This window comes from Artibeus jamaicensis, unplaced genomic scaffold, assembly GCF_021234435.1.
Source record: "Artibeus jamaicensis isolate MK-2021 breed Jamaican fruit bat unplaced genomic scaffold, CSHL_Jam_final contig_47, whole genome shotgun sequence".
NCBI classification, from domain to species: Eukaryota; Metazoa; Chordata; class Mammalia; order Chiroptera; family Phyllostomidae; genus Artibeus; species Artibeus jamaicensis.
In genome coordinates, this window is record NW_026521848.1 from 896372 (window position 1) to 923059 (window position 26688).

At 50.2% G+C, this 26688-nt stretch overlaps 2 protein-coding genes across 2 annotated transcripts; both read left to right on the plus strand.

The window, feature by feature from the left end:
* The first annotated feature begins 1034 nt into the window (after positions 1-1034).
* Positions 1035-12636, plus strand: BLVRB (biliverdin reductase B). Its single transcript, XM_037133614.2, has 5 exons — positions 1035-1239; positions 7267-7431; positions 7571-7660; positions 9039-9167; positions 12375-12636. Exons 1-5 carry the CDS (start codon positions 1161-1163, stop codon positions 12530-12532), a joined length of 621 nt encoding a protein of 206 aa, XP_036989509.1. The 5' UTR covers positions 1035-1160; the 3' UTR covers positions 12533-12636.
* A 2552-nt stretch (positions 12637-15188) lies between these two features.
* SERTAD3 (SERTA domain containing 3) lies at positions 15189-18608 on the plus strand. Its single transcript, XM_037133602.2, has 2 exons — positions 15189-15368; positions 17282-18608. Exon 2 carries the CDS (start codon positions 17288-17290, stop codon positions 17885-17887), a length of 600 nt encoding a protein of 199 aa, XP_036989497.2. The 5' UTR covers positions 15189-15368; positions 17282-17287; the 3' UTR covers positions 17888-18608.
* Positions 18609-26688: the final 8080 nt, after the last annotated feature.

The window sequence follows — 26688 nt, forward strand, 5'->3', positions numbered from 1 at the left end:
CTCGTACCGGGCCCCACACTGGCACAGTGCCCGACAACGTCACTCGCTGTGACACTGAGGTCGTGCCACCACCACCACGCACGCGGCGCCACACACAAACACACACGCCGCACACTGTCCCACACTCCTGCGGGTGTCACAAGGAGTGCCACGTATCCCCACATCACACACAACTTCGCGGTCGCGCAGGATCGCATACCTTGTTGCACACCGGTCACACTCACGCGGGGCCACACACCCCGCAGTATCAGACACTCACACGTCGTGTCACAGGAGGTCACAAGCAGCATCGCGACAGCCACAGCCACACACTCGAACGGCGTCAGTGTCACACATCCTTACATGGCACACGAGTGTCACACTGTCACCTGTAACAGAGTCGCACACTCTCACGACATATTCCACACGCCTCACATTCGCATGTTCCCCAGAGTCGTGGGTGCAGATGGCATCACGGACTGACACGGTGTAGCCCAGGGTGTCACCACAAGGTCACACAAAAGCAGATCAATGTTTGCCACACGTGGTGTCACACAAGTGCCACTCTGCAACGCAGTGTTACACACAGAGGATGGCAAATGGTGTCCACGGTCATGCTCTCCTTTGGGGTTACTCGGTCCCACAGAATCACGCGGACACATAGGCACACAGTCACACAGGGTCAAACCCTCGCACCCACAGTGGCTGTCCTCCCTCACTTTCTCTCCCTTGGGAGGCCCCGGGGACGCGGCGTGAGTCCCAGACCCACCTCCAGGGCCCGGGCGAGGGGGCGTGGCCCGGGAGGGACTGTGGGCGTGGCCCGCCCTCGCCCTGCCCCCTGAGGGGTGGGGTCCAGAGCGCGGAGGCGGAGCACTGGAGCCACCTTTTCCTGTCCGTCACGGACGGCGACACCTCCCAGTCTAAGTGGCGGGCCAAGGGGCCGGTGCCGGGAGACAGATGGAGACGCGCTCCGCCCACCCTCTCCCGGCTGGAGGCGGGGCCCGCTTTTCCCCGCCCCCGGGCTTGAGCGCGGTGCCGGGGGGCGGGCCGGGGCGTGGTCCTCCGAGCGGTTCCCGTCCAGTCCCTCCCGCTGAAGAAGGACGCGGAGCGCGGCCCCGCAGTCAGTCGGTTCCCGCGCGTCCGGACACTCCGCGACCTCGCGCCCCCCGCGACCTCGCAGCATGGCCGTCAAGAAGATTGCCATCTTCGGCGCCACCGGCAAGACCGGGCTCACCACGCTGGCTCAGGCGGTGCAAGCAGGCATGAGCTGGGGCGGGCGTGAGAAGTCACGGGGCGCACAGGCAGAGCGCTGGGGAGGGGCATCGTGGGGTCAAGCCCAGGCCTTTTGGGGCCGTCAGTGCCTTGGTGTGTGAGGACCCAGAGGGCAAAGCAGGTGCCGAGGGGGGCAGAAGTGGGGAACGCTATGAGGACCAGTCTTATGTGAGTTCCAGGAATAGCAATTGGCCCTGGGAAGCTGGGGGACTCCAATGACAGGTGTAAATCCAGGCGCTCAGGACGAGTGTCGTTACTGTGGTGCTGAGGAGAGTGACTTACCCAATGTCGCACGACTGGAAAGTGACCGTGCTGGGGTTTGAACCTAGCTCTTAACCTCCCAAAGCCTGCTAGCTCATGGCTCGGACACCAAGGCTGGAGGTTGAAAAGTCTGGATGGTTGCTGTAACCATCTGAGGGAGAGAAGATCACGGAGACAGACCTGGTGGAGACTTGGGGACCCTGGAAAGTCTACGAAGCTAAAAATCCAGAGTTGCCCCAGGGAAGCGGGCAGGAAAGGGGATAGCTGGGCAGCCTTCAGCCCCCACTGCCCAGACTTCGCCAAAACCCAGCCTGGCCTGGGAGTTTCAGATATAGGGCCCCGCCCTTGCTGGTCTTGGCAACTCCGAAGATACCGGCTATCTGGGTGCCCCAAAAGGGTGGAGGCCCCCAGGATTCCCCTCTGTGCTGTCTCCTAGCCCAGCCCTCCCTTGGGGAGACTGCCTGCAGGCTCCCCCTAGGCCCACTTCTCTCCCCCTCCCCGGGAAGACCTAGTTTGGACCTGGACTTGTGTGGGAAGGGAGAAACAAATTTGCTGATAAACATTTGTAAGAGGGAGAAGTTAAGAACTGCTGAGTCACCTTGAGGAACTGGGTACAACCTTTTCCTTAATCCGGAATTCCACTGAATTCTGCTCATCCACCCTGCTGGTCACACCTGGGTCTGCACCCTGGGGAATTGAGAGCTGGAGCCTAAGGAGGCCTTGCCTTCTCCCTGTGGCCCAGGCAGGTTTTTGCATAGGTCAGTTTTATTCACCTCGGTGATTCTGTGCGGCTGCGACCTGACAGGTGTGGACTCTGGTGCTAGCCTGCCCACACTCAAACACCAGCTTTGCCACTTAGCCACCTGCGTGGCCAAATGCCTGGGGACCTAGGTACCTAGATGTTTGTTAAGCAGAATGAAACTGTTAGTATGTGCCCTGGGGCTCTGGTGATGACAAAATAGGGTGGTGCACAAAAGTGCCTAGAATCGGGTTGAGCACACAGCTGGTCCTAAGTCAGCACTGCTTGGCTGAGTGAGCTCAGATCCCAGTTGTGTGATTCCGGCTCAGCTACTGACAACTGCCTCAGTTTCCTCATCCTTCAAAGGCATTATGATAATACCTACCTTGCAGGGCTCTTGCAGTCTGGTGCTCTTCAAACTGGGTCGTAGTGAGTTCTGACATAGATGCAGTTGGTCAGGACAGTATCTGAATGTATAGCACGTAAAATACTGGTTTTATGCATTTGCGTATAACGGATGGGGCTGTGAAATAGATTTTGTGTAGAGGACTGAGATCAAAAAAGCCTAAAATGGGCATGAACTCTGAACCTTGCTCTCAACTAGCTAAGAAAACACTATAGACATGTTACATATATAATTATATATGTATAAATATATTTATATACACACATATATAATTATGTATATTATAGATACATATATATATATACACAGAGACACAGAGAAGAGTAAAGCAAAACCAGTACGAAAATCTCGGCCTTGATGCTTTTCTATAGGTCTGAATTTATTTCAAAATAAAAAATTCACAGAAAACTGTGAACGAAATAAGAGGTTTGTAAAAAAAGAAGTTGGGAAATACCTTACAAATGTTTTTATTCTTTGTAAAGGGTAAAATCTGTGAATTCTAAACCTGTTTGGTACGATAGCCACTAACTTATTTTTAAATTAAAATTGAAATGTCGGTTGTATTAAAAATTTGGTGTGGAGGGGGAGCCACATTTACTTGTAAAAAGAGCTTAGCACAGCACTTCTAATAAGTGTCGCTACTCACCAATCATGTAACAATCGGCGGGCACCCTGGTGCTGAGATCGAGCATCAAAGCTCCGTCTGTGAGAGCGTGTTTCCCCCCAGACGCCCGCAGTCTACCAGGACCTGCCTGAACCAGTGCAGTGGCAGTTCACCGACACCCACAGCCGCCCACTGAAAGCCCCTGCTCCCAGATGCAAGGGAGAGCAGCCGAGGCTTTGTGTCATTCCCCGGTGAAAGGTGGTCACACGGCATGGGGACCCCGGGGACTGTGATCTTCACTTTCTTTTCCTTTTTAAAAAACCGAATTTATCTTCCGATTATGGTTGGCATGTAACAGCATATTAGTTTCAGGTGTGCACCATGGCGATTAGACATTTAATATGCCTTGCGGAGCTGATGATCTTCTCTTTCTAGAGGAGACTGAAGGAGTTTCCTTGCTGGACCCACTGGGCCCCTGGTTTACTCCAGGTCAGCATAAGCAGGGCCGAGACTGAGGAAGCGGGAGTGGCTGGCGGGGCCTGGGGAAAGCGGGGAAAGGGTGCTCCAGGCGGAGGGGAGCACGTGCAGGGCAGGGAGGAGCACGAAGTGTTTGAGGAACCGAAAGACAGTGCAGTGGGTGAAGAGGACAGTGTCTGCAGCGCGCAGGCTGGAGAGGAGGACAGGCCTGGTTGTGAGGGGGCCTGGGAGGCTGCCGGGAGGACTGTATTGTCTCAGGGCGCTGGGGCTCTGTCTGGCTGATCTGTGGAATGTGGACTACAGGGGGCGAAGACCGGGGCCAGGGCCCAGAGCGGATTAGGCCAGGCGGGAACCTGCACTGTGAGATGGCTAAAAGGCTCCGTAACAGCCAACAGCCAACACCCACGGAGCGCTCGCTCCCGTGCCAGGCACGCCCCTAACCTTTTCATTTGTTTTCATTTTGTATTTTTATGACAGTTTTCTTTAGACACCGTTCACACACTGTACAATTTGCCCCTTTAAAGTGTATATAGTTCAGTGGTATTTTGCATATTCACAAAGTTGTGCAAATATCATCACAATTTAGAACATTTGCATCACCCCAAAGAAACCCCTAGAAGTCACCTCCATGTTCCCACCCAACCCGTCCCCCAGCAGCCACTGATCTACCTTCCGTCTCCGTAGATTTGCCTTTTCTGGACATTTCATACTCGTGGGATCATACAACATGTGGTTCTTCGTGTCTGCAGTCTTCACTTAGCAAAAATATCTTTTTCAAGGCTCATCCATGTTGTAACAAGTATCAGTGTGTTATTTCTTTTTGCTGGATACATTATATGAACCCACCACATTTTATTTATCCATTTAATTGGTGGCCATTGGATCGTTTCCACTTTTTGGCTATCATGAATAATGTTTCTTATGAACGTTTGTGTACGAATTTTTATGTGGCTGTGTGTTTCCATTTCTCTCGAGTGGAATGGCTGGGTAACCCTGTTTCCCCATTTGAGGAACTGCCAGGCTGTTTTTCCACAGTGGCTGCTCCATTTTACATTCCCCTCAGCATTCATTGTACGAGGGTTTCGATTCCCCACTGCGCGCCAGCGTCTGCTGTCCGTCCTTTTGTTATAGACCTAGTGGGAGCGACATGGCATCTCCGTGTGGTGTTGGTTTGCACTTCCCTGACGGCTGATGATGTGGAGTATCTTTTCACATGTTTATTAACCATTTGTGTGTCTACTTTGGAGAAATGTCAGATCTTTTCCCAGCTTGTAATGGGATTATTCGCTATTTCCTTATCAAGCTGTGGAAGTTCTTTATACCTATATTTTAAGTACAAGTCCCTTATCTGATATTTGATTTGCAAACTTATTCTCCCACATCCTGCATTGTCTTTTCACTTTCTGGAGAGTGTCCCTGGAAGCATGTAAGTATTCAATTTTGATGATGTATCTATTTCGTTGTTGTTACCTGTGCTTTTGGTGCCATGGCTAGGAGTCTAATCCAAAGGCACAAAGATTTATGCCTGTGTTTTCTTCCAAGTGTTTTATAGTTTTAGCTCTTCTACTTGGGTCTGGTGTCACTTTTGAGTGAATTTGCATATGCGGTGTGAGGTAGGGATCCAACCTCAGCCTTTTATATGTGTAGATGGCCAGTGGTCCCAGCACCATCTGTTGAAAAGGCTATTCTTTCCCCATTGAATGGCCTTGGCACCTTTGTCAAAAATCATCTGTCTACATCAACTTTTAGTTATATTATTTAAACCAACAACAGCCCTATAAAGTGGAGACTATTATTTGTGTCACTTTACAAATGAAATCCCTGAGGCCCCAAGGGGTTGAGTGGATCGACAAGTGTCATTCAGCTAGTGATAGGGCTGGAATTCAAACTCGGGGTTGCTTTGAGAATTAATGAGTTAATATATGTAAAGACACTTGGCACCTGGCACATAGTGAGTATTGTATGCGTGTTTGTCATTACTACCATCATTGTTGCCCCAGCGTGTAAAAATCTCTTGCCATTTGTTGTTGAAGTGGATGATGACAGATGTCAAGAGAAATGGGACAACTGCATTGTTTCTCCTCTTCCTCTGTTATTTTCAGAGTAAGAGATTAATTCTCTGACAGGTGATAACCAGTAAGGTTTCCTTGTTAGTATCATTATGAACCCGCAGGTTTTTCCACACTGATGTGTTTCTGTTGATTCATAGCCCCATCGTGCTGTGAGCACTGTCTCACCAGCTGGCCCTTTCCCTGCCCCGGCCCCGCAGTCATTTCTCAGAGAGCTCTGGGTTGTTCTTCAGGAAAATGATACATGCAGGCTGACTTCATCCGCTTGGGCTGCTGTAACAAAATACCTTAGAATGGACAGCTTAAACAGCAGACATTTCTTTTCTTTTTTAAAAAAGATCTCATTTATTTTTAGAGCAGGGAAGTGAGGGAGGAAGAGAGGGAGAGAAAGAGCAATATGTGGTTGCCTCTCTAGTGCCCCCTACTGGGGTCCTGGTCCGCAACCCAGGCATGTGCCCTGACTGGGAATGGAACCCACAACCCTTTGGTTCTCAGGCTCGCACTCAATCCACTGACCTACACAGCCAGGGCCAGACATTTATTTCTTATACTTGTAGTTCTGGAGGGTGGGAAGTGCAAGATCAAGGTGGATTTGGTTTCTGCTGAGAACCTCCTTCCAGCCTTGCAGATGGCTGACTTCTTGCTGTGTTCTTACATGATGGAGCGAGAGAGCCCTGGTTTGTCTTTCCTTCTAAAGGCACAACATGGGGGTCCCATCCTCGTAAAGGCCTCACCTCCAAAAACCATCACTGTGGGGTTAGGGTTCAGCGTATGAATTTTCAGGGAATATAGTCAATCTATAACAGAGGCACAATTAATCATTTTATTTTTTTGATATCACCATTTGCAATACACCGGAACATTAGCATCTTTTGCTATTGTTCAAAACAAAGGAAAAATAGGTTGGCTGTAAACTTTTAAATGGGTGTGTATGTTGCGGGGGCAGGAGTTATCAAAAATTCTTTTGGGAAGTAACATACCAAGACAATGCTCAAAATCTTTAATGACCACTATGGCAGGGCCCGGCCCCCCAGAAATAAGGTGTGGGGACAAATCCTAGCTCTCGGCACCCTTTGGGCAGCTCCTGTCTTCCTCTGTGCCTCAGTGTCCTCCAGGACTGTGGTTGGGGATCATAGACCAGTGTGATACCAGGCATTAACCCCTTAGTTGCCCCAGGGCAGAGAAATCTCAGGGAGGGGGGAGGGCAGGGCAGGGAGGCCCTTGGAGGCATCAGTGCAGGTAAATTTCTGAACTGGCAGGAAGGAATGGCCCATTTTTAACAACCAGCCGAATACCAACAGTGTGTATACCAACAAAAATGCCTGGAGACCACTCCCTCAGAACAGGGGGCCAGAAATATATTTGAAGGTTCATGGTCCCAGCAGGACCCAGCCCCTGGAGCCCAGGAGTGCCAGCCCACAAGCCTGCTGACCTGCCGTTCTGTCCTTCTTGCCCGCAGGTTATGAGGTGACAGTGTTGGTGCGGGACTCCTCCAGGTTGCCCTCGGAGGGGCCCCAGCCGGCCCACGTGGTGGTGGGCGATGTCCGGCAGGCAGCTGACGTGGACAAGACCGTGGCTGGGCAGGATGCCGTCATCGTGCTGTTGGGCACCCGCAATGACCTCAGTACTACGCCCCCCCTCTGCCCACGGCCCACACCTGCACCTCGGCCCCCAGCACCACCCCCACCCCCGGCCCCACCCCTGCCACCCCCGCCACCACCACCGCCGCCCGCCAGTGACAGCCACTCTCTGTCCCCTCTAAGGTCCTACCACAGTGATGTCCGAGGGTGCCCAGAACATTGTGGCAGCCATGAAGGCCCATGGCGTGGACAAGGTCGTGGCCTGCACCTCGGGTGGGTGGTGGGGTTGTAGGGGTGGGGCTGAAGGGGGGTCGGGTAACTGGACAGCCCAAGGGCTTGTGCAAGGTGGTGGCGCAGCCATCCCGAGCCACTGTGCATCTAATGAAGATCAGTGCCTGAACCTTCATGGGAGATGCCAGGGACAGGGTGGCGACCAAAACAGCCCTGGGCCCTGCACCCACAGATTTCACAGGTGACAGGGAAGTGGTAAACAGAGCCATCATAAAACAGTGACAGGCTACAGCTGTCAGGGCCAGGATGGGGGGCGGAGGCAGAGGGTTTAGAGCTGCGGTGGGAGATCCAGGCAGAGGGGTCAGGGCCAGGGTAGGGAGAAGCTTAGAATCCTGGGAGCCCAGAGGAGGTGCTTAACCCAGCCTGAGACCAAGTCAGAGAGCACCTCCTAGGGGAAGTGACAGGGCTATGGGTACGCAGACCAAGTCTCTACCTTCACAGAGCTCCCCATGTATGAGGCAATACACACTGAATGAACAGTTGCCACAAATAATGCAAAAAGAAGGCTGCAGGGTTCGTAACAGGAGTAGTTAATGCTGACAGGTAACAGTTATTGAGTACGCTAGGCACCATCTGAACGCAGGGGTGATTGCCACTTCCTCCTCGCAAAACTCCTTTGAGGACTCATGCTGGCACATAGTAGGTGCTCAGTAAATAGTAGCTGTTGTCTCTTGTGTAGCTAAGGGAGCGGAGGCAGTGGAGTCCCATCAGCTTATCCGGGATCACACAGCTCACAGCTACAGAGCTGGCGTGTGATACCTGGCTGTCTGTCTCCACAGTCCACTCCTCACCTGGTTCCTCACACCAGTTGCCTCCCAGAAAGGGAAGTGACGTGAGGGAGGGCTGTGCAGTGAGACAACGGGGGGCTCTGGGCAGCGGTATCAGCTGTTGTGAAGATTGTGAGGCCAGAGCGTGGCTTCAGCAGAGCGGGTGAAGGGGAGAGTTGGGTGGTGAGGTCATAGGGCTGATGGGGCCAGGTCAGGTGGGTCGCTGTGAGCCCTGATGGGGACTTTGCTTTTACCCTGAATGAGGTACAGCCACGGATGAGCTCCAGCTCCTCTGGGGCTTCACAGGCCCCCTGTGGCTGCTTCGGGGGAGCAGATTGGGAGGACAGAGGCAGGGAGACCACGAAGGGGCTGCTGCCATGGTCCAGGCAGGAGGTGACAGTGGACAGAGCAGACGGGGTGGGAAGCGGTCAGCTCTTATGTGGGCTGTGAGGGAAAGATCATTGCAGCCCGAAGCAGCTGGGGGACAGCAGTGAGCCCCTGCGGGCTTGTGTCCTGGCACAGTCCCCAGTGGGCTGAGCGCCTGGCCCCGCTGTCCTCCTTTCCCGGATGACGCTGCCCTGTGTCCCCCCCAGCCTTCCTGCTCTGGGACCCGGCCAAGGTGCCCCCGAGACTGCAGGACGTGACCAATGACCACATTCGGATGCACAAGGTGCTAAAGGATTCGGGTCTGAAGTACGTGGCCGTGATGCCGCCCCACATAGGTGAGTGAGACCAGGACCCAGCTGCAAGCCGGCCACCAGCCTGTCCCCTCCTGTCCTCTGGAGATATCTGCCAGGCCTTCCTGGCCCATCCAAAGTTGCAGACCTTCCCTCTATGCTCTCTGTTCTCTTTTCTGCTTGATTTTATTCTCCTTTCTAACATTTTTTGGTTATCTCTGTTGAACAAACCGCTCGTGCATTATGACTTTCAGTCTCAGTGCCCGGAGGTGACTTGGGGGAGAGGCTCACGCCTGAGGTTGCTCAGTAGCTGGGAGTGGAGTCCCGGGGAAGGCTTCCTCTCAGGCACGCCGATGGGTGGTGCGACTGTCGCTGGACCCCTGCACTTGGCCTCCCCTGGGATCAGGTCCCTCGGTGCTGCTTCTGCTACATTCTGTTTAACAGAAGCGAGTTCCTAGGATCGGCCCAGATTCAAAGGAAGGGGACTTCTGCTTCACCACCCAGGTCACATCATTTCTTTACCTTATTTAGTGTATTTCCCGCACTAGGATGGCAGCTCTTGGGAGGCACGGGTCTTGTCTTGTTTCCATCACAGCCGTGATCCTGGCACCTAGAACAGGACCCTGCATATAGTAGATGTTCAGTAAATGTTTGTCAGAAGAACTAACACAGGGGAACCACCTCTCGCAGTGTTGATGTGGAGGGAACAAGTAAACAGCTCCTGCAACCTCTTTCCCCTCCCACACCTGTAATCCACACAGAGACAGAGTCAGACCCAGGGAGAGAGCCATTCATTCAACACGTGTCTCTTGCATTTGACCTGTGGGCCTGGCCACCATCACGAGCACTGGTGATAGAGCCCCCACTCTGGTGAGGCTTACATTTCTAGTGGGGGGCGGGATAAAGATGATGATATCACCACGGTGAGCGAATGAATGAACAAGCACAGTGAAGGGAGCAGTAATCGCATGCTGTTTATGAAGCATAGGCTCTCTGAGGAGACGGCTTCCTGCAGTGAGGGAGGGAGTCAGGTAAAGGGCTGAGGGAAGGGAGGACTGGGATAAGGAACAGCAGTGCAGAGACTCAGAGGCCAGACCCGTGGACCCCATCACGGTCGCCTGCCCGCTGGAAGAACAGTTCTGCCTTGCCCTCTGCTGTCTGGGGCCCCTGACAGGACCTGGGAACGACACACCCTCTCAAGGGTGAAAGAAGGCTCACTGTTTAGATTCAGTTAAGTGACTGTATCAGGACCCTAAGATCCCAGGACCCTGAGCTTTGTTCGAATCAGTGTAGCTGCCTAGTGGAGAAGCTGGGTGAAAACCTCAACCCCTGGCCTCCCAACCTCAGTTTCCTTTTCTGTAAACAAGGCTCATCATATTGCTTCTTGGCCTGCCAGGCTTGGAATAAGTACCCAGGGAGGTCACGCCTAACAGTCATTTAACACAGAGTACTTTCTTCAGGGTTTTTTTTTTTTTTATGTGTGCACATGAAAACTGAAACCTCCAGAAAAGTTGAAGGAATTCAAATGTATAAATACCTAAAATTCTTTGTTGAGGTTTAGCTTTTAATATTTTTGCTTTATTTGCATTTTGTCCTATCTTTCTATATATAACTGGCTAGCTCTCAATTATCTTTCCGTGTATCTAATATTTTATATATACATCAGTATTTTGTTCAAATATTTAATTTATTTATTTTTAGAGAGAGGGGAGGGGATGGAGAAAGAGAGGGAGGGAAAAACCGATCAGTTGCTTCTCATATGCCCCCCCAAATGGGGACCTGGCCCACAACCCAAGCATGTGCTCATATATTTTTTTAAATTTTATTTATTTAACTTTTTTTTTAGAGAGGGGAAGGGAGGGAGAAAGAGAGGGAGAGAAACATCAATGTGTGGTTGCCTCACATGCACCTTCTACTGGGGACTTGCCCCACAACCCAGACAGGTGCCCTGACTGGGAATGGAACCAGCGACCCTTTGATTCCCAGTCCAGTGCTTAGCCCCTGAGCCACACCAGCCAGGGTTTACATTAGTATTTTTGACAGAACAATCTGAGAGTGAGCTGCAGACATTCTCACACTTCACTCATAGAACCTCAGTAGAAATCTCCCGAGAAGAAAAGTATTTGTATACAAGCCACAGGACCATAAATGAACCAAGGAAATTGACGTGAACTCTATCATATCACTCAGTATCCACGTCCTAGTCACATTTCCCTGATTGCCAAAAAATGTCTTCCAATCTCCCCCTTCCCCCAAGTCAGGATCCAATCGAGGATCCGCACTGTGGTAAGTTGCCACACTACCTTAAATCCGGAGCAGTCTTTCACATCTTTTTTTCCTTTTCATGTTTCTCACAACATTAACCAGGCCTGGCATCTTTTTAAATGCCCGCATTCTGGATTTTTGGCTGTGTTCTCACGGGCACAGAGTGGACATTTTTAGTAGGAATGCCAGGAGGGTAAGGGTGCACCCGACTCCGGGCTGTGCCTGTGCTGGTGTGCTGCCTTTGATCCCTAAATTCAGTTGCTCACTGGCGGGTATTGTTTTAAAATTATTATAATGCATCCACGAGATGCCCTGCAATAGCCAGGCCGTGGGCATCCTCTGTCTGCATTGTCTAACGAAGACTGCACTGTGTCCTGGCATCAGGACACACCAACTCCATGTTCACAAGGTCAGGAAAGTGCACTCTCCCACTGCCCACAGAACACAGACCCACGCCCAGACCTGTGGGACTGGGACATGTCCCTTGGTCCCCCCAGAGGGGTGCAGAGATTGGAAAGCATCCAGACGGAGATACCTAGAGCAAATCTAGCCTTTGCCACTGGCACGTGACTTCCTCTCCTCAAGATTCAGTGTCTCCACTTGTAAAACAGAGTTAATAAACAGTTCCTGGTCCATTTTCTGCGTTATTTCTCCCAGTCTAACATATGGTCTGTTGTACTTTCCTATCTTATTAGTTGTCTCTACTTAGCAAATGTCTGCATGCTGAGAGCAGGGATCCGTGTCTGCTTTGTCCCTCGCCGAGTGCCCAGCACCTGACACAACAGGTCATCAGTCACGATCTGTCGGATGAATGAAGGGAAGGGTGTAGATTAGCGCCCTGCAGGTGGAGAGGGCTTCGTACATTGTCAGCTCTAACACCGGTCATGCTGGGCACACTGCAGGCCCCAGAGCCACCACCGTAGTGACCACGTGTTGGGGGATGGGAAAAGCACATCTTCATCCGTCCCCTCTGTCTTTACTTCACAGGAGACCAGCCACTGACTGGGGCCTACTCAGTGACCCTGGATGGACACGGGCCCTCGAGGGTCATCTCCAAGCATGATCTGGGCCACTTCATGCTGCGCTGCCTCACCACCAATGAGTATGATGGACGCAGCGTCTACCCTTGCCACCAGTACAACTAGGGCTCTGTCCCCGCCCAGGAGGACAGCGTCCTGGGAAATGCAGAACAAAGGAAGGGAGCAATAAACCTTGAGCCAAGAGCTTCAGATTATACTAGAAAGTCCAACCTGGCTGTGGGTATCTTGATGTCTCTGCGCGCCCCACCTGTAAGGTTTTCTGAACGTTCCTTCATTCATTTCCTTAGTTACAGTTTCTTGAGTCATTGTTCTCCACCTGGCCCTGTGCTGAGGCCCCAGTGGAGACTAAGGCAGCTGTGAGCCTTGCCTTCACACATCTCACAGTCTGATGGTGACAACCCACAGTGGCCAGGGCTCTGATGGAGAAGCCCTCTGATGGAGGGCAGTGGGAACCCACAGGGGACACTTGGCCTAACTTGGGGAGCAAACAAGGCTCAGTTGAACAGCAGAGGTCCCACCTGAAATTCTTACAAAATCCGGTTTTGTAAGAATGAGCCAGGAAGAGGCCCTAAGGTGTGATGGCGTTCTGAGCAGAAGGAAGTGCATGAGCAAAGACCAGGAGGCTAGAAGAGCTAGGAGAGCTAGGGCTGGGATAGCCCGAGAAGAGCTAAAATCTACCCCCTGCGGTAATGATTATTTTCTCAGAGATGAGGCGTGGTCAACCCAAGAGACTGTTCCCTGGGTGCTAAATTGTGCAGAGTCATTGTAAAAAGTTTAAACTTTGTTCTGAAGTTTTATGCAAGGCGGGAAGCAGGGGACTGATTGGTAGTGAGGGGACACAGGAAGGTTTGGGTCTGATAGAACTTCCCTTGGATACAGTGTGAAGGTGGGTGGGAGGAGGGCAAGAGTGGAGGTTGGGGGCCCAGGAGGAAAGGGCAGAAATCTTGAGGAGGGGAAGAGAGAGTGGGTGGAGCCTGGCTGGAACCACCAGGTGGGAGAGGGGGCAGCGTCCAGGAGGAAAGGGAGCTGTAACCTGGGGACCAGGTTACAGTGGGGCCTGAGATGAGGAACCTAGAGCAGGGACGGGTTTGGAAGGAGGAAAGGGAAGAATGGCCCCTTTAATCATGTCCCTCTGAAATCTATTGTCCCTGACTTTATTCCCCAGAGACACCTTCTTTCCCAGGCCTGAGTGAGACCCACTCTTCTCTTGCTACCTCCAGCCTCTTCCCAGGTCCACTGCAACACCCTCCTCTCCCCTCCTCTACCACCGGCAAAATCCATTCTGATGTTATACTGGTTCTGCAGTGTAACACAACTCGGTTGTCAGATTCCATCCAGTTAGAACTGGCCTTGGGTAACCAGGTGAAAACTTGTGGGGGTGGGGCACCACCGGTTCAGACTTTGTGGACACCAGCACTGTTTCACTTCTGCCCTCTTTATTTCTGTCTGCCACATTGCCTGGGCATTTAACAAACTTTTCCTGGGCGCCTGCTTTGTGTCCAGCCCTCTGCTAGGCGTTTTTGTGACTATACAGTGGATGACAGAGACAACCTTGGTATCCATTGTCAGCGGACCCACAGTCCAGGCTGTGACAGCTCAGGGCCAGGATGGGGAAGACACGGGCAGAGGGGTCAGGCCTTCGACGGGGGAAATACAGGACCCCTGGGAACCAATCCACCCTGAAGCATCCACCTTGGAAGCCAGGGAGGGCTTCCAAGAAGAGGAAACCTTTGAGATGATTTCTGAGGAGAGGCAGCCTAGGAAGTGGGGGTCTATTTTCAGAATGGGGAAACAAGTTTAAAGGTCCAGAAACCTTTTCTAAAAATTATTTTTATTGAGGTAACATTGGTTATTACATTATACAAATTTCAGGTGTACATTACAATTCAATATCTGTATACTATATTGTATAGTCACCACTAAAAGTCTGTTTCCATCCCTTACCACATATTTAACCCCTTTAATTCTCATCTGTGAGTACTTGCTATGCAGCTGGCAGTGTCGTAGGTACAGACAAAAATCTCTGTGTTCAGGGTGGTGGAGGGCACCTGAAGCCATTTTAGAAAAACTCAAAGTGAATTGGTGCAGCAGGACGGTAGGGAGCAAGGAGGAGTGTGCATCAGGCCAGACCTTGAAGGGCTTTGTGGCACAGGTAAGGAATTTGGACTTTGTCCCCAGCGTAGTAGGGAGCCATGAGTCGGTCTGCGGCAGCGGAGGTGCCATCCTGAGAGGGGCAGGATGGGGTGTCAGGAGGATGCGGGACGGACCGGCCACCAGAGGACTTGGCTAAGTAGTCTTGAAGATTAGGGAGCCGGGGAGGTAAAGTTTTGGGAAGAGCAGGAGAACAAGGGCAGCGAAAGGGTGGGCTGCGATCGCCCAGGCAACATACGCCGCGAGAAACTATTGGCTGGCCTTCAGTGGCGTCATCCTCCGCCCGTAGCACACGCCTTCGGAACTCCGGGGGCGCTGCCTCCGCTAGTGGCTCAGCCCCGCCCTCCCAGAGAGCGGGTGAGGAGGAACGTGACTGCCGCCAGTTTTGCTCTGCTATGGGATCCAGGCCTGGTATAAAGGGTTTCAGAGAGCAGTGCTGACGATCTTGAAGCGAGGACAGTACCTGATTTGAAAGGAACAGTTCTGATATCCCCTTGACCCTAAAGACGTAGTCCCGCCCCCCTGTCGAGTCGGAATCCTTTAAATGGTCCCGGGTGCCAGTGAAGGGAGGACGGGTAGGCTGTCTTCTCGAGGCAGCGGGTGGCTCTGCCAAGCCAATCCGCGCCCCGCGGCGCTCAGGATTTCAGCCAATCGCGGCTGATGGCTCGGCTACGGGGCGGAGCTGGGTGAGCTGGAGGCCAGACCAAGAGGCCCCAGGGAGGCGAGCACAGGAGGGTCGCAAAGCTTTGGACGCTTGTGGCGGTAGTCGTTGTGAACCTAATAGCTGAAGGTGAGGGGTGGCTGCCCGGCTTGAGGCTTGCCCTGGGTTGGGGGAGGTGGAGGCACTTCCCGAGAGTTGTGGAGGCGGAGTCTGGGTGGGAGTGGGGAGCGCAGATTCGGGGTTTGGGGACCGGGGACTGAATTCGAGATCCTGGACAGGCGGCGAAGTTGTTGGGCAGGATCTTCAAATGGAGGGAATTTGAAGCTAGGACCTGGGGTATTTGGAGAAGCAAAAGAACCAGGGAAGGAACTTTTGGGGCAGGAAATCTGAAATTAAGACAATTCGGGTCTCCGGACGGGTCGAAGCCGGGGTTCTACTGTTCTGGGCAAAAATGTAAGAGATTGGGGCTGGGGTCCCGGTCATTCTAGAGAAGCGAGAAAGCAATCTTGGTTTCCCAGGCGCAGTGGCGGAGAGAGGGTGCCGGGGAGCGTTCCATGTTTAGGTCTTCGATCCAGAGAGAGGTTTGGAGGGGAAGTCGAGAGGCGTTTGTAAAAGGGGAGAATAGGGGAAAGTTGAAGGGGAACGGTCTCCAAACTGAGATAACTAGCGTCCCGAACGGAGTGGATCGGAGAGCATTTGTAGTCTTTGAGCAATCAGTTGGGCCTGCGTCTCTGAATCCGAGAGCAGTTTGGGGGAAGAATCCAGGACCTTGTGGGGTCCGAAAGATCAAGAGAAAGTAGTGTTAGAGCCGCAGTCTGAGGTGGGGGAGGGGTGTTCCGGGCGCGGAGCTCCGACTCGCCGCCGGGAGAGCAGTGGAGGGCGGGGCTCGGCAGGCACCCGGCAGCTAGACCTCCGGGTTCCCTTCCCCCACCTGTCCCGGGCGTTTGTGCGCATGCCCTGAGGGAGGGTGGGGGGAGGTTCTTCCTTGTGGCGTGCGGAGCTCTCTGGGGATTGCAATACCCGCTGAAAGTCTTCGTGCGTACCTGGAAAAGGCTTTTAGCCCACATTCCCCAGAAGCCCCTGCGCCAAATTGGGGCGTTCCTAGCTGCTGAAGACATCTATAGATCTGTGCAGGGGCGGGGCCAGTAGAGGGCCAAGGTCTGATTGGATAGGTCGAGAGGGGGTGGGGCTTGGTGTGAGTCAAGTTCTAGCAAGTTTTTCTACGGGGCCTCGCTGTGGGGCGGGTGAGAAGGTAAGGCTTGTACGGAAGGAATGAGAAAGGCCCTTTCCTTGCTGTTGTGAACACTCCCAGTTAGGAAAAGAGCATGGACAGAAACATACTCTGAGAGGAGAGTCTGACAAATAGGTGTCGAGCCCTAACAGGGCTCCAGATGGCTTGAGTATAGTACTATTGAGTATAGTACTCAATAAATAAAATTATTGAATGCATAAATGGCCATTAACTCTTGTTCCATAAGCATTTTCTATGTGATGAGACCTGTGCATATTACACTTGGAGTCTCCTTGAGGATGTGGTGAGAATTTTTACAATCCCCATTTTACAGACGAGGAAACTGAGGCCCGGAGAGGTAATGTTATCTCACTTCCTGATATCACACAGCAGAGCAGTGTGAAAGGCAGAATTCAAATCGAGATTTCCCTGATTCCAATCTAGGTCTCTGTATTCTAACCCTTTCTTGTATGTGTCGCATTTGAAGAAGTGAGTACTGTGGAAAGAATAGTTTTAAGGCTCAGAGGGACATAGGATTCTGATCTTGCAGGTGAGGAAATTGAGTCTCAAGGAGGAAAACTCGCCATTCCAGGTGACCCAGGCAAATGAGTGGGATTCAAACCCAGCTGTGTTCAGTTCTTGTTTTCTTAGTCATATACATTTACTCTCCTTCTTAGCCTTGTGGAATTTACACTCTCCATTTTACAGATGCAAAAACTGAAGTTGAGATCATTAACAATCAACAGCCGTACAGAGATTCAGGATTTGGGCTAGCCCTACTGTGTCTGACTTACACCCTATCTCTCTACAGGTCATCATGGTAGGAGGAGGCTTGAAGAGGAAACACTCGGACCTGGAGGAGGAAGAGGAGGACGAGAAGTGGGGCTGGGGTCCAGCAGGCTTGCGAAGCTACCAGCAAGCCCTGCTCCGTATCTCCCTAGACAAAGTCCAGCAAAGCCTGGGCCCCCGAGCACCCAGCCTTCGGAGGCATGTCCTCATCCACAACACCCTCCAGCAGCTCCAGGCTGCGCTTTGCCTGGCTCCAGCACCTGCCTTGCCCCCTGAGCCCCTCTTCCTGGGTGAGGAGGACTTCTCCTTGTCTACAACCATCGGCTCTATTCTCAGGGAGCTGGAGACTTCCATGGACGAGACGGAGACCCCTCAGAATCCAGTGGCTCCCCAAAGCCCCCAAAATGAAGGGCTGCCCCAGCCTGATCCAGTTTTCTTAGAAGCCCTGAGCTCTCGGTACCTGGGGGACTCAGGTCTGGATGACTTTTTTCTGGACATTGACACTTCCACAGTGGAGAAGGAGCCTGCACTGGCCCCAGCGGAGCCTCCTCATAACCTCTTCTGTGCCCCAGGGTCCTGGGAGTGGAATGAACTAGATCACATCATGGAAATCATTCTAGGATCCTAAAGCTTCGATAGTGGTGGGGGCGCTCCCTCCACATCGCAGACTCAGTGGGCTGGATCTTTACACTTGATCTTAGCTGAAAGGCTGAGAAGCGATTGGGCTGGATCTGTAGGTGCAACTCTGTGTGTGTGTGTGTGTGTGTGTGTGTGTGTGTGTGTGTGTGTGTGTGTGTGTTTTGGTGGGGGCTTCAAGCCGAGGCTGGCCTCCTTTTCTCCCTTTTCGGGGTTCCACAAACTGTCTTGCATGTGTGTGTGTATCTGGTTACCACATCCTTCTGTGAAGGTGGGTCTTGCTGAATTAATTTATCTGTTCCAAATGCCTTAATGAGACTGTTTCTGGGAGTCTGATTTCCCACTTCCACATTTCTTCTGCCTTCCCCTCCAGTTCCTACTCCTCTTGTGACCACTGGGGCCTCAGGGAAGATAAGGTGGCCCTGTTAACGGATGGCAGGGATGTGTTGCCTGGTTGCTAAGGAAACCCAAACTCTGCCTCTTGTACCTGGAAGGAGTAGGACCTGCTCCCCCTGGGTTGAACCCCACTTCCTTGCCATACCCCAGTCTCAGCAGCCTCCAGATTCATATCCAGGCCGGACCACGTGCAATAGGGTGGAAACCAAACTGCTCCATGCCGCATTATTTAAAAGAAAGGCAGGTTTTTGTGGTGGTTTGGGGGTGGGATGGGTGGTGGGGCTTGATTGTAATTTTTTTTTAATAAAAATATTTTGGAAGGGATTGTGTTGCCTAAAGTTTGTAAACATCAGTGGGTCAATAGGAGGGACCTGGTAAGTTCCCTAGACACCTATATCCCTTCCCTCGAAGTTGGGACAGATACACCATTAAATGTAACGTGTACTGCGTTCTTGTTAGAGCACTGTTCTGCCTACTTTATTTGAATTAAGTCATTTAATCCTCACAACTGTAGAGAAGTAGCTACTGGAATCATGTTTTTTATAAATGGAGCCTGAGGGTCTGAGAGATGAAGTCACTTCAGGGTCACATAGCTGGTAAGAGTGAGGAGCAGGGAGCTAGGGCTCACATTCCATCTGCCTCCAGAGCCTAGTTCTTAACTGCTTCTTGGTAATTTGGGCTCCACAACCACGTGGGTAGACAGGAGTGAGAAACTGAGTCACATGAATCATGTGTCAAAGTTCTGGCACTTACAAGGCAACCCTTTCATTGTATGAAATGTGCTGCTGAGGCCCAGAGGAGAAAAATACCCTTGGCTAGGGAGCAAACCAGACTGAAGTTAGGGTTCTAAGGATTTATTTGGAAGTTACAAGCCCAAGCTGGTGAATGAGGGGAAAACAGAAGGGAGACCAGAGAAGATAAAATGTAACAAGGATGACGACGCGATGGCTGTACCTCCACAAAACCTTGAGGACGGCCAATGAGTGAGTTTACACAGCTTTAGGGACTTTTCTAGAAGGGTTGCAGGGAGGAACCACACTTTGACTAGTCCACAGGCAAGGGAAGGAGGGGAATTTTGCATGTGCTTTCTGGCTCAAAGCCAGATCCTCACCTAAAGAGGGGCATTGCTTCTAAGTCTAAAAGCAGTGGGGTCACTAACCGGTGGGTGGCAATGACGAGAGATGGGGGTCAAGATCTCAAGAAGGCACATGACACCTGCATCGTGGATGCCCATTGGATCGTGCTTTCCATCTGTTTTAAACTTCCAGTAACTTCTCATATGTAATGAAACCTCAACTTCACCAAAACCTGTAAGACCTGACAATCTTGCTCCTAACTATCCCCATTTAATCTCCCACTTTCCCTCCTTCCTCCACTTCCAGCCACATTGGTCTCCATTCACTCCAAATTTATTTCCACCCTGGGGCCTTTGCACTTGCTGTTCACTCCCCAGGGGACACCTCTCAGGCCTTCCTTGTATTTCGTAGCTCAAAATGTCCAGATGCACCATCACCCTATCACATTGTTTGATTTTCTTAGTAGCACCTACCCATTCTCATTATTTATTACCTGCTTGTGGTTAGTCTCCTGGCTTATTGGAAATTGAGAGGAAGGGGTTTTGTTGGTCTTAGCCCAGCCGTATCCCCTGTGCATAGGGCATAGGACTATCCACAGTGCATAGAACTGTGCTTGGCACCGGTAGGCTTCCTATTATTGAAAAGCAAACTCCCAACCTTGCTATGGCCGACCCTCCCTCCCACTTCTCTGAACTCATCTCCCCAGCACTCCCTCCCTCCTGTGCTCCAGCCACATTATTCTCTGCTGTTCTTCAAACACACCAGCATGTCTCAACCTGAAGGCCTGGAGTAATACCTGCCTCACTGAGCAATCCTGCAGAGAGCGTAAAAGGGGGCCCGATGCACACCAAGGATTCCAATAATTGCTTAGATTTATTGAGTGCCTACTGTGGTCCTTGCACTCTTCTAGGCACCTGAGTAAAACACAGTTTCTGCTTTTCTAAAGCATCAGAGTAGGGGGAGGCTAAAATAAACACAAAGAATAAATAACATGCACAGTCTGTCAGGTGGTGGTGAATGTTGTAGAGAAAAAGCAGGAGTGTGTTGGGGGGTATCAATATACAGATGGGATGACTAGAGAAGGCATCAGTGAAAAGGTGTGAAAAGGTGCCATTTGAGTAAAAACCTGAAAGGAACAGTCAGTGCAAAGGCCCTGAGGTCAGAGCATGATGGAGAGTTTTGGGGCCCTGAGGAGGTCAGTGTGTCTGGGGCAGAGTGAGCAAGGGGGAGAGTACTAGGAGTTGAGGTGAAAGAGTGGAGGGGGACGAACCATGTAGGGTCTGTGAGAGTCCCACGGGAAGGACCTGAGCTCTACCTACCCTGAGTGAGCAGGTGAGCAGACGGGGAAGCAGATGTGCCTCGCTTAAAAAAAAAAAAAAAAAAACAGTTTTACTGAGAGGAGAAGGGAGGGAGAGAGAGAGGGAGAGAAACATCAATGTGTAGTTGCCTCTCGCACGCCCCCTAATGGGGACTTGGCTCACAACCCAGGCACATGCCCTGACTGGCACTGGAACCAGAGACCCTTTGGTTCGCAGGCCGGCACTCAAGCCACTAAGCCACCCGACTCACTTTTAAGTGAGCTCTCTTTAACCGTTTTGAAGATAACCACAGTAAGGTGGCTTACTGTAAAGCACAGTATGAGAAGCACTCCCACTTTACAGAAGAACAAATCGAGTCTCAGTGGCTCGGCTCCTGCCCTGCTAAAGGACTGGACACAGAAGTGAAGAGGTTGGCTCCGCAGAGGGAACAGGGCCCCGGAGGGCAGAGTCCAAGTTCGCCAAGGTGCCCTCCCCCGCCATCCTTCTGTTGGGGGTGGGCCGTGGCCACCTTGGGGCGTGGCCAGGGAAGCCAATTCTCTAATCCCCACCCTCCACCAGGGGTTGGCCCCCCGCGTGATATCCAGAGCCTGCAGGCATCCTGGAGCCTCTCGGCGCCTCCTCTCTCCCTAGAGGCCGGGTGGGGCGGCCGGGTGGGGCGGCTGCCTGGGGCGGGGCCCTCCCCCTCCCCCTCCCCTCCTCCCTCCCCCGCGGGCGGAGGCTCCTCCCTAGGCGTGCTGGGCCCGTGGCTTCGCTTCTGGTTTCGTTTCAACAGGCACGATCTCTTTCCTACTCCCTTCCCCCAGCCCTCTGAATTCCTAGCTCTTTCTCCACTCTCTGACCTCAGCTTCAAAGTCGCCTCCTCAGGCTCTCAGGGACCACCACTGCAGGCACCTCTCCCCAAAGTTATTAATCCCATCCTCTTTGGTTTTCTTCAAGTCACTGAACAGAAGCAGAGATTATTTTAGGCATTTATTTACCGTCCAGGGTCTTCTCATCCCCTTCTCTACTCAGAATGAGAAACAAAGCTTTGAAGGGCTTGAAAACTCCTCGGACCTCAGGCCGCGCTGCCTGACCCCCGGCGACCACAATCTTCCAGTCTTCGCACCGGCCCTTCCCTCAGACTGGGACACCCTTCCAACAGAGCCTTACTATCGCTCTCATTTCACCAGGTCTCACTCCATGTCACCTCTTTTCATATTTCTTCTCTCTCTCCAAGCCCTCCCCTAACCTCTAAGAAGCGAGACCATGTGAGGCTTATTCAGTGCTGTACCTCCATCATCTATAACAGTGCTCACCACATAGTAAGTGCTTAATAAATACATGTTAATCAAATGACTCCTGTGAGCTTTTCTTTAGTGTTTGACCTGGAGCAAGCTCTTGGAGACTCTGAGCTTCCTTCTTCCCCGACCACAAGGATAGGCTGTGGGAAGGTTACGGGAATTTGCCTAGCATGGGCCAGGTTCTAATGAGCGTTTTACCTTCTTTTTATTATGAAAAAAATGCAAGCATATAGAAAAGAAATTTAAATGTGTGTTCAGAGCACTTGAATACCCTTCCATCTAGATTAAATTGTTAACACTTGGTTTTCTTTATCTGCATACATACAAGTATACACACACACACACTTATTTTTCCTTTTGCACTGGTGAGTGAATTGCAGACATCGTGACATTCTACCCTTAATAGCTCAACAGGCATTTCTTAAGATTAAGGATACTCACCTACAAACCACAATACTATTCCACATCTAAGGAAATTGCGTAATACCATGTACTATCAACATTCAAATTTCCTAAAAATATCTTTTATAGTTGTTTCCCTCCCTTGTCAAATCAGGATTCAGTGAAGGTTCAGATGCTTATTTGGTTGTAATAAGCAAATTACGTAGAAGCTCTTTATCTGGAACTTCCTCCCCCAGCCTCATGAATCCCTTTTGGTGTGTTCTTAAAATTGAATCTTCGGTGGAGCAGCCCAGTGGTGTTATAGATGTCCCACATTCTTCATTTGTCTGATTTATGTTTGCGTTTAGTATGTTCCTATTTCTCAGAAGCTGAAGTTCGGGTCTAGAGGCCGGATGAGGTTCAGTTGACACTATTGATTTAGCAGGGAGACTCCAGAGAGAATGTGGTGCACTTTCTCTGCAGCGGATCAGGAGGCACCCGCGTCAGGGCATCCCGCTGTGCTGGAGGCAGAGTTCCGTCACCTGCTTAAAGTGGGGAGCACCACACCTCCGCACCCTGAAAAGACACTTCCTCCTTTGCAGCTAGCAAGGAACCTGGGCAGTGATACTTCGGTGCCTGTCCAGACCCTGTTCCCCATTCACCTTTCACGATAAGGTCTGAGAACCCATTGGTGATTGTTGCCAGAATCAACTAATATAGTTAGTATTTTTTTAAAATTATTTTTCAATTACAGTTGAAATTCAATGTTATTTGCTTTTTCAAATTATAATTTATAGATTATGCTATTACAGTTGTCCTGAATTTTCCGCCTTTGTCCCCCTTCACCCAGCATCCTCCCCACTCTCTCAGGCAATCCCCCCGCCATTGTTCATGTCCGTGGGTCTGGTATAAGTTCTTCGGCTACTCCATTTCCTATACTGTACTTTACATCCCCTTGGCTATTCTGTAACTACCTATTTGTACCTCTTAATCCCCTCAGCTCTTCACCCATTCCCCCCACTCGATGTTATGTTATTTCGAATGCACAACACAGTGATTACGTATGTATATACCTTACAAAACTATCACCTCAATAGGTGTAGTATCCATCTGACTTCATACAGAATGATTACAGTATTACATTACTGTAATCTCACTATTGACTACTGATTGCTGACTATATTCCTTATGTCGTACTTTACATCCTGTGACTAATTTTATAACTGGCAGTTTGTACCTCTTAGTTCCCTTCACCTTTTTCGCTCATCCTACCCACCTCCCTTCTAGCAACCATCAGTTTGTTCTCTGTATCTGTGGACTTGTCTCTGTTTTGTTTTCATTGTTTTGCTTTGAGATTTCACATATAAGTGAAATCATATAGGATTTGTTTTCCCTGACTTATTTTACTAAGCACCATGCCCTCTACGTCCACCGATATTATTGCAAACCGCAAGCTTTCATGTTTTCAATAGTTAAGTAACATTCCATTGTATATATTGAGACATGTGGCAAAATTCAGAGCATGATGGTTCACCAGGTATTAATGATCCAATAACTTATGCTGGGGTTTTGGATCTTATGACGCGACTGTGTTCTGTACTGGTACTAATGTCAAATATAATTTTTTTAAAATTAATTTTATTTAGTTATTTTTCAAGTACAGTTTTTTGTCTATTTCTCCCATCCCAGCCTCCCCCGCCCCTTCAAATATAATTTTTAAATGTATTTATTTTTAAAGAGAGGAGGAGGGAGGGAGAAAGAGAAGGAGAGAAACATCAATGTGCGGCTGCCTCTTGTATGCCCCCAACTGGGGACCTGGCCCACAACCCAGGCATGTGCCCTGACTGGGACTCGAACTGGCGACCCTTTGGTTCTCAGGCCAGCACTCATTCCTCTGAGGCACACCAGCCAGGACTGTCTAATACAATTCCATATTCACAAACATACCTGCAAGTATTAATTTAGATTAATAGTAGTTCCATATGAACTACTGACCCCTCCTGGGATTGCAATATAGATACTCCTAAATCGGTGTTTAGATTTTCAAGTTTTTAACTTATTTCTGGACAATTAACATGTTTATAAACCTCTCGATTTCTAGAAACATATAGAAAACATCTGCTGTTAAAAGCACTTCACAAGTTCCACTCACTGGTGGCCATTGCTGACATTCTGTCACCAGAGAATACGCAGCAATACCTGACGCGCTACAAGCTTTCATGACAGGCTGAACTTTAACAAATTGGTCCGTTAGTTATATTTCATGAATGTAAATTTGTGTCCAAGTTCACTTAGTGTCAAGAGCTAAAATGTGAACCTACCTTTCTTTTATTAGTGGGTAAAGATTTTATGTTTATACTTAAAGAAAAAAATGATCCAGTGTTTTTCATAATAAAAGCCCATCAGACCTTCTGTTTACCTGCCCTTCCCTTTTGCGAAAATTCAGCCTCAATTCACACCTCATAGGTATGGAATTACCCCACTGCCAAAGGTTCACCATTTCAGTAATTCGACTTGGATAATGAAACTTTGTGGGAAGGGGCCTTCCTAGCGCTGTGAGACCACACTACCAGACCAAAAGATTGGTCATCTGTGGCATCCTTCAGATTGATTTATGACCACACTGGGAATGAATTGGGAATTGGGAATGAATAAGGGGCCATGTTACATGTGGAATCTAATGAACACAATAAACTAATGAACACAATAGTAAGGGAAACTTAGATACAGGAAACAAACTGACGAGAAGCTGGAGGGAAGGGCGGGAGGATGGGATGAAAGATAGTGAAGGAAGTAACTGAAGGACACAGCAGCCCCTGGACACTGACAACAATATGGGGATTGATTTAAGGAGAGAGGATGGTGGAGAAAGGGAGAGAAAATGGGAACGACTGTAACAGCATAAATAATACAAATAAATAAATATTTAAAAAAAGGAAAAAACCTAACAGGGTCTATGTACTAAATCTGACAAAGTTCAGTGAAGGAATGCGACCTCACAGGGTGATCTGAAGATAAATTCCTAAGTGGGCAGCTCACGGTGGGTAGTCACACCCCCGGACTATAAGAGGATCATTTTTGCCTTAAACAAACCCTATACATTATTTCTGTGCATTTAGGTTAATGCACCTTTGACAGGCATCTTTTTCAGACCCCTCTGAAGTGTAACCTCCCTCAGGAGAGCACAGTGTTGAATATCCTTTCATCCACCCCCTGCCTTGCTTCCTCCCACCTTCACAAAATCTTCCTTATGTTGCCTCCTTACACCTAAATGCATATAAGAAATGGCAAACCGTCATTCACTGCAGGATTTAAGATCTTGCTTCCTGGCATATGTCCTCAGTTTGGCTCAAATAAACTCATAAAAATCATCCACAGGTTTGTACGTTCCTGTGCCAACAATAGATACCACATCCTCTTTATCCACTTGTCTGTCGAAGGACACCTGGATTGCTTCAATATCTTGGCAACTGTAAAAAATGCTACATAGTATAGTTACCATATTTGGAAGCTTACTTTGGGCAGGAGTGCTATTCACAACTAACAGTTCTTCCCACAGCTCCAGAAGAATTAGCAAGTGAGCTACTTGCAATAAGACCCACTGTCAGTTTCTCTGGCAAGTATTAAACTCCTGTCTACCTACACACCACCCCGAGTGTCCCCCGCTTGAACTAAGTGCCTGTCCTATTATCGCAACAGCTATAACTACTAATAAAAGGACATGCACATCACTCTGAGCATTTTACACAAATTGTTCCACTTAATCTTCAAACAACCCTCTGCCCAAAGCTATTTCGCTCATTTTAACAAACATGCGGAACCTGAGACTGAGGAATTAAAACCTTTGCCCAAGGTCACACAGCTACTTAGAGAATGGAGCCTAGTACGTGACTACGGTAGCATTCCCCCCTCCCCCCACTCCTGCCTTTCGACTCACAATAAATTACATCCACTGGCATTTGCCAAATCTAGTATAGTGTTCTTACAAATACTATGTTATTTTAATTTTCCTAACTCAAGAGGTAAGCAAGGAGATCCCCATTTAACAGACTTCACGTGGCTCAGACAGCTCAAGCATTTTTCCAAGGTCACACATCGAGTAGCGAGTCAAAATCTGAACCCAGGCATATTATGTTGGCCTAGAGTGTAGAGGCCCTGTTGGGCGGAGTGCGTAAGAAACTAAATTGCTGGGTTTGACAGATACATGGGTAAGTGTGAGGGGCCGGCACCTTCAGAGACAATAAAACCCCACCCCACCACTGCCAGGGCAACTAGACACCCACCTTTTCCCTTCCCCTCACGCAGCCGCTAGGGCATGCGCCCTGAAGCCAACCTCCTCTC